The 15,283-nt window shown below is 41.2% G+C and overlaps 1 protein-coding gene across 2 annotated transcripts; it reads right to left on the minus strand.

Annotated features, from left to right (window-relative positions):
* Nucleotides 1-1,608: 1,608 nt before the first annotated feature.
* Nucleotides 1,609-13,047, minus strand: LOC131218940 (small ribosomal subunit protein eS12-like). 2 transcript variants are annotated; one of them, XM_058213831.1, is made up of 5 exons: nucleotides 12,945-13,047; nucleotides 11,016-11,068; nucleotides 5,736-6,027; nucleotides 2,347-2,412; nucleotides 1,609-1,928 (listed from the first exon to the last, which is right to left on the minus strand). In XM_058213831.1, exons 2-5 carry the CDS (start codon nucleotides 11,024-11,026, stop codon nucleotides 1,869-1,871), a joined length of 429 nt encoding a protein of 142 aa, XP_058069814.1. In that variant the 5' UTR covers nucleotides 11,027-11,068; nucleotides 12,945-13,047; the 3' UTR covers nucleotides 1,609-1,868. The 2 variants fall into 2 exon arrangements, with proteins under 2 accessions (XP_058069814.1, XP_058069813.1); XM_058213830.1 differs by having other exon boundaries at nucleotides 12,868-12,980.
* Between the last annotated feature and the right edge of the window lie 2,236 nt (nucleotides 13,048-15,283).

Here is a 15,283-nt window from a genome sequence, read left to right on the forward strand (position 1 = left end):
TCTAGGACAATCATCTCCTCAAATTATGAGTCTACATTACATCACATTTCACTAGTTTCAACGGCGCATGAACTCCGTGTAATCGTGGACTGTACACATGGCACCCATCGCAAACGATAGGGGCCGACTATAGAGCATGTATGTCAAGACATTTTGGGGTCATACATGCAACATAATTCGTGGAATTTAGCTGTCCACACACCACATTATCTCTTGGGCGGACTATACAAGATATATGTCAAGACATTTCAGGTCATACATCAACATAATTCATAGAATTTGGCTGTCCACACACCACGTTATCTCTGGGGCCGACTATACAGCATATATGTTAAGACATTACGGGTCATGCATGCAATATAATTCGTGGATTTTAGCTGTCCACACACCACATTATCTCAGGGTCACAGACCACTCATATCACACATTTCCCACATTTTAGTGGGGGCCCACTGACTGGAATAAAGCACAACATCAAGGTGGGTTTGTTTTCCATTGACGTGGTTTACATCACAAATGAGTCCCTAAAGTGGGCCACAAACGGCCTTTTGAATACACATATCAGCTTGATCCAAAACTTGTGTAGCCCCAGACAACTTCATGATGGGCATGCAATCGTCACTATTTCCTGTGGGGTGGTCAACCTGATATTTGGATCTGCCTCTTTTTTGGATTCATGCCCTAAAATGGATGGACACCATCAATAAGACACATACATCATGGTGGGGCCCATGGAACACCGAACCAGTAGTGCATCGCTACTGGCAGTGTCGGTATGCAATCCACATGCACCTCTAACAGGAGTACATGGCCCAATCAAATTCCACCACATCATATCACCATGAAGGTCAGTGGCGTCAGGTTCGCCACACAATCCTAAGTTCAACAATTCAAGAGGGTAGATACAGAGATTGAAAAGAATGTGATCAACCCACACCAATCAAACTGAAGAGGAAATTTTAAGAAATAGCTATAATACCAATAGTGCCTTATGGGACAATGTTGAACTGTGGAGAAATAAACACGCTGACAGTATGTGTGTAGCTGAGTAGCAAGACAAGGAAGAATAGGATTAGAAATAAATGCCTTCAACTCAACTATTGTGTAACACCAGTACGGTGGTAAGATGAGTAAATGTAGATTTAGATGGTTTGGCCTCGAGCAACAGAGACAGATCTACACTGGTCAAAAGGGCTGGGCCATTCAAATTGAAGGCCACCAGGGGGGAGAAAAGACCTGATGAGCTGTGATTTAACTAGGATACCGTCCTTGATAGAGTGGAATGGCAGAACAGGAATCGTGTAGTGGACCCCAAGTACTTGGGGCAAGGCTTAGATGATGATGATGATTATTATTAATACTTCATAGCCGTCAATAACCAATTGATAAATTTCCCTTCAACCAACCCTGAAGTGTACCAGGTGTATTGATTTACATAAGCATAATAGTTTAATTATACTGCAAATATAAGGATCCATCAGAAATTTACCTCCTCAGGACATGGGCCATCAGCGGTAGGGTCACCACACGGATGGTCCATATGACTGTCTGCCTGCCAGTTGCAGATGGTGCATCCCACACATCAAACATTAAAAATAAATAAAAAACAGAAAAATAAACTCTTGATTCCCGTTAACATGAGCAAATGCCTAAAACATGGAAAAATGTGTCTAAAAGCAAGGGCCAGAAACAATTCTTCCATCGGAAGAGCAAATGGAAATCTCATTCATATATCCTAAGCAATAGAATTATGAAGTAGCAAGATTTTTTCCAAAACCCATAAGCATCAGATTCTTTAATTTGGGTGGGTTTGGGGTAAGAGAGTCTACAAAATCCGGAAAGAGCCTCAATCAAAATTTCACTACAACTCAGTGAGACTTCACATACTCCTGCACAATATGAAGACCCTCCGATTCCTCACCATAATCCTGCAAATTCTCACAAAAGAATGGTTTAGGTCTCATGTTTGTATGGAGTAATTATGGGGCGATTTGATGTAGATCAATCAATCTTGCATGTGGGGCCAATCTGGAATGTTGATCTGATAAGCCCTACTGTTGATTGGGGGACAGATTGGACTCTGATCTTTGGTCCTCTACAGTTCAATGCACATCGGTGGTGGCATTTTTTACTGTCTATTTTATGGCCACCTATTGAAGGACCTGGATCTTCCAATCTAGGAAATCTCTTCCTAGAGGGATCCTATCAGACCAAAAATTTGGATCAGTGAAACATTGGCCCCACGTAGAGTACTGGGAGTGTCTGCAAACTGAATTCGACCCTCCAAATCATAAGGAACAATCAGAAAAGAAAAAAAGAATGGGAACTTTAGTTCCAAGACTTTACCTTGACAACAACACAGGAGCAACCCACCACCTTCCGGGCCTTCCCCTCAGAGTCAATCTTGCAAAGCTGTACCGAGTGGCATGGAATTACATGTCAGATTAATCAAGAGAATTATCTGAAAATCTTGCCAAACATAATTTGTCTGAAAGCAAAAGGATTAAATCGAGGTTGTAAAATGAGATTATGCAATTATATTGGCTAAGGAGCAATACAGTTTGCGTAAAACGGATGTCATAGCAGGTGTTTAATAATAATAATAATAAAGACAATAAAGAACAGCTAAAGGCTCAAGACAGCCGTAATGTACTTTTGTAACTTTTCAATGGAAATTGTGAATTTTCCATTAGGACTGGAGAGTCGAGGTCATGCACCAGCCTTTTTTAAGTTACAGTGTGTCATTCACAATACATGTGACAGAGATGCATGCCAATCCAAACCGTCCAACTCATTTCTTTTCTCCACAAAACTTTCCAGTAAAAGGATTAGTCAACTCAGTGAGACATGTGAAATGACCTACCTGATACCAGCTCAGATTTTTCATGCTTTTGTAACATACATCTAACATGAGCCATTGACAAATTAAGCAAATGAGAGGGAATGAGTCAAGATTGTATATTCAGAATAAGGCGTTTTCTTCTAAACAAGGCGGGAAAATAGCCATTGTCGATCCGATTAGCATTTAGAAGTTATGGCTAATTTTGAGCTTTTACAGTTTCCAGAGCTTTCAATGAAATTAGGACTTTTTTCTACAAATAGGGTTTCTACAGTATGCACACGTTACTCCCATCAGTAACAACTGGCAGTACACGATACAGCAACATGCAGTAGTACTATTAGAGTACAACTTATATTAGGAATAACCAGTGGGTGGGATTAAGTAGAGTTTCATTGTTGGGATGAAGTCCAGGCCTTTTTTTTAAAAAAATGGAAATTCTATTTTATTACAAAAGAAAAGGCTATAAAGAACTGAGAAAGAAAAAGGAGCTGATGTCTCCAAAAAAAAACTCTGCACTCGAAAATACAAACTAAAACTCATCCTGCAATAGAGAATTCAAGGAGCAAGACCCCTTTAAATACAGAAAGGAACATGGCCCACCCCTTTTATAAGCTAGGCAAGTTTTTTTTTTTCCTTTTTATGCAGATGCAAGATTGGCTGATTGTCGAATGATAATAACTAATAGTTCAGGAGAAGGTGCCCTCTCAAAAAGGGAGAAATCCATATATATATATAGGAAAAGGTTTTATGCAGTCGAGCTCATGGGAACTTCCCATGAGGTCGAGCTGTGTGGGCCCCACCGTGATGCGTGTCGAACATCTACCCATCAGTCAGATGCACCATTCCATGATGGGCATAGGGCTTAAAAATCAAGTCAATCTGTGACTTGTGTGGGCCACACCACATACAAAAGTTGAGAGGGGTTTACCCTCCATTAAAACATTCATAATCATTTGTTCGGACCACTGAGAACTGGTTCACAAATCCAGACCATCTATTATGTGTGTCCCACTTGGATGAGGGGTCAGACCAAATTTCAAACGCATACAAATTTCAGGCGGGCCCCACCAAGTGCTTCGATATGTTTTAGCCATGTATTCACATGATTTTAGATGGCATGGCCCACCTGAGTTCCGTATACAGCTGATTTTTGGGATATTCCATAACTTAAAGGGGACCCATCAAATGCACAGTGTTGGTGTTCGACACGCATCACGGTGGGGCCCACACAACTCTTATTTAATCCTTATCAACTCTTTTCTTCTTACCACAAGATTAAACCCTCCACCCAACATCAGTGTAACACTTCAGTGCCATCACCAACACAGTAGCAAAAAAAAGATATTATATATCCCATTATAGCATTTCATAGTGTGAATGATGAAGGCAATCCAGTAATGCAATGTGCCACGTGAATTGGAGACATGCCCAATAAGGTAGGGAACTTTGGTTAGGGTTGAAGGGACTTGAAGGATGATGAAAGGCCCGAAAAGACTTTGATTGAGGTGGCAAAAAAAGAGATGAAGACTTTATGACTTACCTATGTCTTAGGGATTACTACGAAACAAGATTGGTAGAGCGGGAACAAGGCCATGATGATGAAAACCTCTTATAATGTAACACTTAGGGCGTGGCATGTTTGAGCGCACTAAAAAACACATCTAGTGCATTTTCCTCCAACAATCGGTGACACATGGTGATGTAGGACAATTAGCCAATTGCTCTAAAAGCTCAAACTGACAGAGCATGACGAATTAATCCCTTTATCACATAGCCCATGCCCCACATCGCATGGGTTAGGACCTCGGCTGAACCCCCGCCCCAAATCACATGGGTACCACCTCACACGAGCCACCCGCCTCACACAGGCTGCCCACCTCGAGTGTGTCCCCGCATCCCATACGCTACCCCACTCGAGGCTGGTGGGAAAATGCCCTCTACATTAATCACCCCCAGTGAGGAGTCTCGAACACGAGACCTCCCACTCTGATACCAATTTGATGCAGGACAATTAGCCAATTGCTCTAAAAGCTCGAACTGACAAAGCATGGCGAATTAATCCCGTTATCTGATAGCCCACACCCCACATCGCATGGGTTAGGACCTCGGCTGAACCCTCCTCGTGGGCCCCAAATCACATGGGTACTGTCTCACACGGGCCACCCACCCCGAGTGTGTCCTCGCATCCCACAGACTACCCCACTCAAGCCCAGTGTGAAAATGCCCCTGCATTACATGGTATCAACGCGCCTGTTGGAATGTGTACCTATTCTTGGGACTAAAGGCAAGATTGTAGCCACCAGGAAACTAAATAGACATGAAATTATTAGGGTAGGGAATTTCTTGTAATGGCAACTGCAGGTAGATAGTCCAGATCTTGCACATGTTACAAACATAGCAGTACCATGAGCAACGAACGCAAAAGGTGTTGCAGATTAAAATCTAAATGAAAAATATGTGGCACCCCAAGCAGATGATTACCATTATCATGAATATGATCTCTCTGACAAGGAGGGGTAGACCTCGTGCAACGAATGCGAAAGGCATTGTAGATTAAATTTAAACAAAAATTAGGTGGCAACCTTTTTCAGGAGAATTAAACCGTTAAACCAAAGTTATGTTGCGATTATTCCATTTGTGGCTGGATAGCAGCTTAAATCAGCAAAACTGCCAAAAAATCGGATTTCATGAGACTCTTGACAATTTTGTCTACAATACAAAAAGTTTCTACGGCAAGAAGAGCTTATAGATCAGAAATACCAAGAGAGCCAAAATATAGAAGCATAAATAAAACTACTGAATAGTGAATACCAATTTGATATAAGTGAGTGCATCAAAAGATGTATAAAAAAAACACTTCAAATGGCATACTATTCCATGAGTTAATACTTACCCCTGCCCACTCGCCTAGAGTTTTAGCGCTTGGCACTGATATCAAGCTTACATTATGATCAGCACAAAGGGCTCGAACCAGTTTGACATAATCTGGCTGGTTACAATCCTCAGCAAGAACGCATAGCTGTCCAGCATGCTTTTCGATCACCTTGGCACCTTCATGAAGCCCACGAGCGAGCCCATCATGGGCCAAGGATTTCTTCAATACCAGCTGCAAAGCTGTCATTATGTCCATTGGCTCACCTAGAGCTGGAGCAGATGTCTCAGCTACAATGTTGGAAGCTTCTTCACTGCAGAAGAGAATAATGACAAGAAGCAAGAAGTTACTGAAAATAACCCACATTTCAAATAATAATCAAGACACTGACAAACACTAATACCCAATTCTATCAACTAACTTCTCTTTGTTGAGTTCTGCTAAGTCCACATGCACCTCCACGAGTGGACACAAACGCCAACCAATAGTGCCCATTGGATATTGAGCAATGCATCTGGCAAGGTCATCAGTGCACATGGTAGGGCATACCCTATTCACAAGTAGGATGTCACATACAACTAGGCAATTCCACATGCAGAGGAACATGTTACGAGTTTCGATTGGGTTAGCAAAGCCCTCAATTTGTTTGGATTCATTTTGTTTTCTTTACCACAGGATTCTATCCTCTCAGCAAGTCATCTTGCTATACATTACAAGGCAAGACGAGAAGTTCAAAAATAAAGAGGGAAACAAAGAACTAGAGCATGGTCAGCTTTCTGGTGAAGACTTTTAGTTCACCAGGAGTGATGCTGATGATCATGTTGATTTCACCGTTCTCTATCTGTTTTGGATGGCAATATTTTACATAAAACCATGTTTATATATTATGAGGTGCTGCAACACTATAAATGATTTTTTTTTTTTTTTCTTTTTAGTTTTAACGATCATACAACCCCCACATTACAACCTGAGCAAAGACAACTTTACAATTTTTCACATTCCTTACCGCGGATGCCCATTCTAGCACATCTTGTTTGGAATTCCAAACAACCTCATCCTATGATCCTTGTCTGTTGAGGAAACACCTATTTCATTCCCCCCAAATGTTCCATAAAACTGCTAGTAAGATTATGCGCCAAACTATTGATTCTTCCATTACTTGATTCCCACCATGCCAAGCCCAAAGAAGAGCGTCTATGTAACGTTCTATAAAATTCAGCACAAGAACGCCAGTATGTACGCGAGCGGAATGTTAGTGGGCCATACTAGTCCAACTAAGTGCCCTAATTATACTAGAAATGATGGATTTACGGAAATTAGAGTCGAATACCCGTTCCCGCTTATCACGAATGGGTAGGGTCGTGAACTTAGACAAGTCCAATGCTAGTTGACACCCACAAGAAGTCTCGACAGTTAACTTATCCCATGAATGCCCCAGTTAACCAAATTAGGTCTAGACCGCACGTTCTAAGTCTGCTAAACTCGAAACTATAGATTAATGTCCGTCTTGTTAGGCTTGATGTCCATCGCAAATATTGAGCTAATGTGGCGCCTCGGATCGCTCAACTTTAGCCCATAAGCCAAGCGCATGGGATGTGCAAGTGCCTTTTTTGATAACCTGAACTTAAGTGAAATGATCACCATGCGCTCTTTGCTGAAGTTGTGACTTTCAAACCGTTGGATCATGATCAAACTTAAGATGCCAACTTGAGACATTTCTCTACACATCCGTATAGATGCGGACCTAATCAACCAATGGTGACTGTCGAACTAGATTAAGACCGTATCCGTTAATCAGCACATCCAATCATCGGATGGTTATAACTTATATCCAAACTTAGATCCTAGTGGGGCACCTATTCCCTGGCTTTGATTGCACAGTGCACCTCCCTGTGGGCCCTGGTGGTTGGAAACAACCTCCCATAGGGTTAGTATAATGAAAACTTAGTCTTTGGGGCCATTTGCACACATTTTGGCACTATAAATACCATTTCAATTCACACCCTCCCCATACGAATTTTGTGCCCTAGCCTTGGAAAAGATTGAGAAAGAAGAGAAGAGGAAGTTGTATGAGAGAGGAAGATCAATTGTGAGGGTTTGCTTTCCTCCCCTTCAATCGGAGATCTAGCCAAGACCGGATCCTTTGTTGGATCTCCTTCCCCAGCAATTGAAGGTAAACTTCAGGCCGAAATCCCCAAATCTAGATATTTAGGGTTGAGTTCTCCCAAACCTTACAAAAGACCTGTTTGAATTGTTTAGGTTTCAGCGATCCTTCCCTAAACCCTAACCCTAAAAGCAATCTAAGTGGGGCACTATCACAAGGTGCGGACTATTCTCCTAGATTTCCGTTTATCAACCCTTAAGGGTGATAGACTATGATCTCTTTTGATTTAGTAGGGACCCTTAAATCAATTATGCACTAAATGCTTTGCCCTAAAAATCCTTGATTTTGTTAGTATTGGTAACTAACACGTAAGACGAAATGCATGTTCTTTTTATGCTTACCTTGTTGGTATTGATTAGGGTTTGTAATGATAATGGTAGATTTCAATAGTGTTTAATGTGTTTATAGCTTTGGGTATGTTCCTTGCATATTTTGTTGTGACTTGAATATGGATACTTATAAATTTCAATTAATGTTTGCCTTGAGATACATTACTTGGTTAGAGCTAAGTTTGAGATCTCTGTTAATGTCAAATAAATATCATATCACTAATTAGTCATATTCTATAAATTAGGCTATGATAGATAGAGGTCGAGCCTTGCCTAACCTTGAAACAAGGGATGGTCGCTGAATTTGGCTATCCCGACTCATGTGACTAACTGGGGTGGAACTCGGGCGATCGGCAGTAGTTGGAACTACATGGGATGCTTGAACCCAATGTCGATTTGTTTAGGGTTCACCTTGGACAATCAGATCAATCCTTTGTGCGGCTCGATCGCATATATGACCAATGTTTGTGACACAATATGGAATCCGGGATACCCTGTCACCAACGAATGAGATTCATTCATAACCATTAGCGCAATACGATCTAACAAGACTCGAGGGCCGGACATGGTGGTATGAGACACCGTGTCCGGGCTATCGGCTTACATTGGGGCGACAGGCCTGCCACATTAGCAAAACATTGGGTGACGAGCCCGCTATGTTGGTAAAACATTAGATGGCGAACCTTCCCGTAGTGACCGTCGAGCACATAGGAAGGTCGCAACCCTATCATGATGATGATGATATGGGTGGTGTCCTTCTCCACAATGGGGTCAAGTGATGACCTTTGCCCTAGTAGCAGTCGTCCCTGGGCGATTAGCCCTACTACAAATCCAATTAAGTATAGGGACTTAGGGGTAATGAAAACCAAAGTGGAACAAGGGATACTGGTGAGGAGCCGCCTAGTGCCGCAACAAACCACGTGATTCGGATAAAGACCCGTTAGTAGACGGCGGTATCCCTGCTTCACCAACCGGCTGTTTGACATGAACATTAATAAATACTCAACTAATCATGTTTTCCATAACATTTGTTGGGTTATGTTGTGGGCCAACCATTGCGGATATGTTGATGTTCTCACCAGCGATAGCATTGATGTGGTTCTATATTGGTATTGTTGATCTTAGGCCATCCGTACACATTTCATGTCATTCATGCATTTAAAGAACCAGATGCATTTAAAGAACTAGATATATGATTTTTGTGTTTTGATATGTCATCATCGCCAATGCCCATATCTATTTGATAACATGTGAAACCTCGATTAATAGTAGCATTGAGTTGATCATTCACTCCCACCTGGGACGGTGTTTTAAAACACCAACCAAACAATTTCTTCGATGCAGGTGCCTTAGAGGAGGATACACCTGTTAAGGAGTACGTGTACCCCGCCGAGTTCTCGTATTTCCAATGTGCAGCCGACCAATTATAGCTTGGAGCCTTCGAACTCCCGATTTTTTTTGTTTCTTTTGGGGATAGGGACGCACCTTACATTGTATGTTTGGAATTGAATATTAAGTGACTCTATGACTTATTTGGATGTACATATGTATGTTTGGAACTTGTCTTTTTGTACACTTGCGATAATGATGATATACACTATTTAGTTTACCTCTTACGCATGCTTATGATATACTTAGTAATTGCTTAACTGAATCACGCTTCCACAAGGCAAAAGTAGCACCCGGAATATCGAATCGAGTACGTGCTCGACCCTTGAAATTCGAGGCGTTACAGTCTATCAAAGAAGGCATTACCCAATCAACTGCAAATATTGCCAAGAAAGCAATCTAAACGTGCCCCACAAAAAGGGCAATGGAGGAAGAGATGATCTATCGATTATGCATCGTTCATACACAAAGCAAATATTAGGAAGGACCATAAACCTTTTCTAGAGGTTGTTTACAGTTAAGATTCTCTCTCCCAACCAACCATAAAAAGGACACCACCTTAGTTGGAGCTCCATAAAACAAAGAACTATGAAAAAAAAAAATTCCTAACGTCTAGAGATGGATGATTTTCGGAGCAACTAGTAAAAGGATTGAATTGTAAACTTTCCCGATGGAGAAAGGTTCCAAACTAAAGAATCCTTAGAGGCCAAGGAAGGATGGATATTCTAGAGACACTCCAATAATTTGGCAAACTCAGCCACCTAATAGTATAAATCCCTTCGGCAAGGAGGGCACCAAACACCAATGCTACCAAGAAGGGAAAAGCAGCTAGCCACGAACATATTTTGTAATGGGGCTTAATCTTGCCAACTATGATGAGGATGTCACATACACATCAAGGCGCAAGGCGCAGCACTGCTCACAGTGGACCACCTCTCTCTCTCTCTCTCTCTCTCTCTCTCTCTCTCCGTATGATTGAGAGAGAGAGAGGAAATAGAGTATTGATTAATTAAATGGTAACCAAAATTATGTCCCAGCTACATTGCAATGAACAAAAATTCAAGAATAAAACAAGATCCACGATGACCTTGGAAAAAAAAAAAATAGAAAGAAAGAAACTGATAGTGAAAACCATATATCTGTGTCAACCAATTAAATGAAACAATTGCATCACACGGTATAATATGGTATATAACACATAACGACAAAATGAAACTAAATGAATCAAAATGAGAGCAACAAACGATCGGGAACAACGGAAAAAGAAGAGTTAAATCAAAATTAAAGCACATGATCTCAAGCAATAGATTAAATAACAAAACCTAATCATATCAACCAACAAAATAAAATAAGTATATTAATCTTCTTCAGCCAAGAAAAAATAAAGTGAAAAAACAGAAATCATATATATTCACATACCCGCCTGACATTTCTTTCCTGTTGAAGATTGTTCCAACAATTGCCTTTTGACTCTGGAAAAAGAAAAACAATTAATAAGAAGAACCAATAACCACCCCCCACCCAAAAAAAAAAAGTTAGTTTGAGATAATTTGGCCATTACAGGAGACTGAGTGGCTGTTAAAAGCACACATAGGAAAACATTCTAATATCTAATATTACAACCATATGAGTCCAATAACATTTTAGAGAGCAAATATAACATTCCAAAAATCTGCAGCATGCTTTATGAGCGATTTGACATGTGAAATTGTTTATTCATGTGACATATATATATATATATATATATATATATATATATATATATATATATATATATATATATTAAATGTTAGCTTGTTAGTACACACCCATGTCAGTACACACACTCCATGCATATATTACTAAGCTTAAAATAAGAATAAATGATTACCTAAAGCTTTTCAAGCAATCACAACTGACCACTGACTTTCAATTGAATAAACAAATGAAGTCAGGTAACTCACAGGAAAAACCCCCATATTGTAGTTCACCCAAAGAGAGACATCCACTACATACAGGCCCCACCCTTTTCATAATCTGAACTGTTCATCGAGTGGGCAATACCTTAGAAGACTTACAAATCAAAAATTCCTACAGAGTCCAGACTAGGCAACTTAGCCTGTCCTATTATGGCCCACAGACAAAAAGTTAAACCCAAAAATGCCACCAGACACATTCAGCCATTGAAAAGTTCAGTATTTGGATGGTCAGGACTGAACAGACATTTTTTGTATCACGGACCACACATTTTTATTTTATTTTAATTCTTTTATGACACAACGGTGTCCCCGCCCCATAAGGCGAGACTAGTCCCTGCAGATGCACGCAATTACCCACAAACCACGTGCGTCGGGCAATCCTGGGGAGAGGAATCGAACTCGTGTCTGATCGCAGACCACACATTGTGTTATCCACTTGACGAATGATGGAAATACACATTGTGTTATCCACTTGACGAATGATGGAAATCCTGCAGGATACAATTTTTGGTAGGCTTGCAAATTACCAAACCTTTACACAGTCGAGAAAACTATTATGTCCCAATGGTCTTTCAAGATGAGAAGAATCTCTCACATATGCTTTCCTCTGATATATCTCCATCATTTTTGAATCACGTGTGCGTACACATGGGGAGCCTAACTTCACTATGCCACCTATATATCCAACCACCCAACAACAGATGGACAGGACTCCCATCACTCTTTTCAAAATGGGAAATTTCCAATTTTGAAATACGTGTTGGGATTCCTAACCACTCGTCTTTGAATGGCTAGAGACAGCCTTTGCTACATACCCAAATACCTTCTCAAAATGCATGGCGAGATTCCTGCGGGTGCCCACTTTCCATCAAAATCCCAATTTGAAATGGGCATTGGGATTCACTACCGCCAGTCACTGGACCACAATCGGCAAGTCCGCACTTGTGATCAAATTATCATTTTGGAAATATTGACAGGATTCTCGCCCACCCGTCTTTCAACAGCATGATGGAAGTTGTTATGAACTTCCCATGGATATATTACGACAACGAAATCTTCAATCATAGGACAACACCAAAGAGAGTCCGGAGAAGATATCCACACCACTATATTTCTGATGAAAACGCCCTTTTTATCAACTTCTTGCAGTAGAACACTCCACTTCCGGCACTATCCAATGCCAAGAGAAAGAAGAGAGGGGGTAATGCATCAAAAAGAGATGGTGTAGATATCACGAAAATATACGATTACAATATAATATAGAAATTCTTAATAATAATAATAATAATATTAGAGAGAAGGAAATCGAAAACCTGAATCTAGAAAGCTTTAAGAAATGAGAAATGTCTGATTTGGAGCCCTAGATCTTGCAGACAGCGAGAGAGAGTACCTGCGTTGCTTTCTGGTAGAGAGAGAGAGAGAGGGAATTTCAGCTGCTTATAAGAAAGACCCTCAAAAACCCTAACATCGAAATTTACTTAGACATCGTACTGACTAGAGATAGTTCACCACCATTTTAGAGAGATGCTCCCATCCAACCCGTTGACGATGAGTTACCGTTCACCTAGCAGATAAATTTCGACATTGCAAAAATCGAGACAGATTGCCTCTACCATCTAAAAATCAGCCCCATCAAATTATTAGGTGGCCCACAATTGTATTTTTCTATTTATCAGCTGCTATAATTATTATCTTTGGAGTGGCCAGGGGCCGACATCTGTTGTAGGTGATCGTCATGGGGGCTAATTTGTCAACGGGCTGGATTTTCCAAGCACATGACATGTTCGAAAGTTATCTAACAGTCAAATGAAATTAGGTTTCAAAGGTTGGATGTGAGTTGATTGGGATGGCCCAGAAATTATATCAATCAGAGATCGTAAGTAACCATCTGATTTTGCTCGTGGAAATTGGACCAACCTTATTTAACCATCAATAGTTTAGGTACTGAATGGATGGCTAGAAATGTCTCAAAAGTCAAAAGCATGATCTTCGAGCCATTCTACCTCCACATCCCACAATTTGGATGGTCTGGATGGGCCACGACGGAAGAGAATGAGTGACCACCGTTCAGGAAATGGTGGTGAACTACCAGCAATGTCGTCATACCAGCCTGCTGAGCGGTTCAACCATATCGGCCCGCTCGCCAGACTGAGTTCGAGCCAAGTTGAAAGGGAAGGAGGCTGGACTCATGCCAAAATGTGGTAAATGTTAGCAAAACCCTTGCCTGATCTGGAGCGGCCATATGTGTCATCAACCCTTGCACACCAACGTGATATTTGTTGCATCAAAACAGTAAAGCACTGTGCCTTGCAAACCGCAATTGAATAATTGCCGGTGGGGAAAATAGGATATTCTCTTTCTGTTTTAGCCGTCCACTCCATCTGCTGGCCAGCAATTAGACATGATCTTGCACATGGGAAGAATTTTTTTTTTTTTTTTGTCTTTTCAGGACAAATTCCCTTCTATAAAAGGTCTATCAGATGATCAATTTGATCATTGGAAAACGAGAAAAAGGGGGAGTGGGGCAGGTTGTAGGGGTGCACATCAAACCGGTAGCTGGATCAGAATTGACCAAACCGTACTTTTTGGTCCGGTTGTAGAGTGCACCGGTTCTAGTTCCAATTCTCAGTTTAGGAGTATGTAGAAACGAACCCCGTAGAATCATCGAACCGAGAAAGGTTCTCAGTTTGGGAGTACGTAGAACCGAACCCTTCCAATTCTCAATTTAGGAGTACGTAGAACCGAACCCCGTAGAATCATCAAACCGAGAAAGGTTCTCAATTTGGGAGTACGTAGAACCGAACCCTGTAGAATGGAACCGAGAAACCAAACTAGGAACTGAACGTGTATTTTTTAAATTAAAAAAACCCTAATACCCTTCACCTATTTACAGCGACTCTACCCCAGCTGCCCCTAATCCCCCTCCAGTCAGTCTCTCTCTCTCTCTCTCTCTCTCTCTCTCTAGTTGGATTATAAAAAGCCCAGAATGAACTGAACCGATTTTAACAGTCTAGTTCCGATTATCCTAGAACTGTTAGGAACGGTTTGATTCCAACCGAACCGATTTTAACAGTCCGGTTCCTATTATCCTAGAACTATTAGGAACGGTTTGATTCCAACTGAACCGATTTTAACAGTCCGGTTCAGATTATCTTAGTCGGGTTCCGATTATCTTAGAACCGTTAGGAACGGTTCGATTCCAGTTTCACCCCGGAACCGGACTGAACCAACCCATGTGCCCCCCTACAAGGTTGCACTATGGATGTGTCATGACATAAAAGATCTCCATTAATCAGCCCATCGTAACCGTCTTAACCTACAAACTGGAAATGTGAATTTCCACAATAATATTTTGTAATGGACTGGGAGATATCGACTTGGTAGCCCACCCAGTACAGGGACTAAGACTCCAAAACATAAGGTACATGAGCCATACACATCATTTCTCATGGCGAACTGGGCTTTGCTACGCCGGCCTTCAGCTTGATAGTCAGGTTGGCTAGGGCCGGTGCGATCCTGGAAGGCACAAGCATCTTTCTATGGGGCCACACAATCAACCTGGAAAGCGTGGACCATCCAAGCTAAGCATCGTGTGGGCCCCACTATGTAGATTAGTCCCACCAAAAAAGTACAAGCTGGTCAACTCATCAGACAAACAGAAGATGTATGACAACCATCAATGTTTCCAAATAAAAAATAAAAAAAATCCATCAATGGCCCACTCCACAT

The sequence above is a fragment of the Magnolia sinica genome, chromosome 11 (assembly GCF_029962835.1).
Source record: "Magnolia sinica isolate HGM2019 chromosome 11, MsV1, whole genome shotgun sequence".
NCBI lineage: Eukaryota > Viridiplantae > Streptophyta > Magnoliopsida > Magnoliales > Magnoliaceae > Magnolia > Magnolia sinica.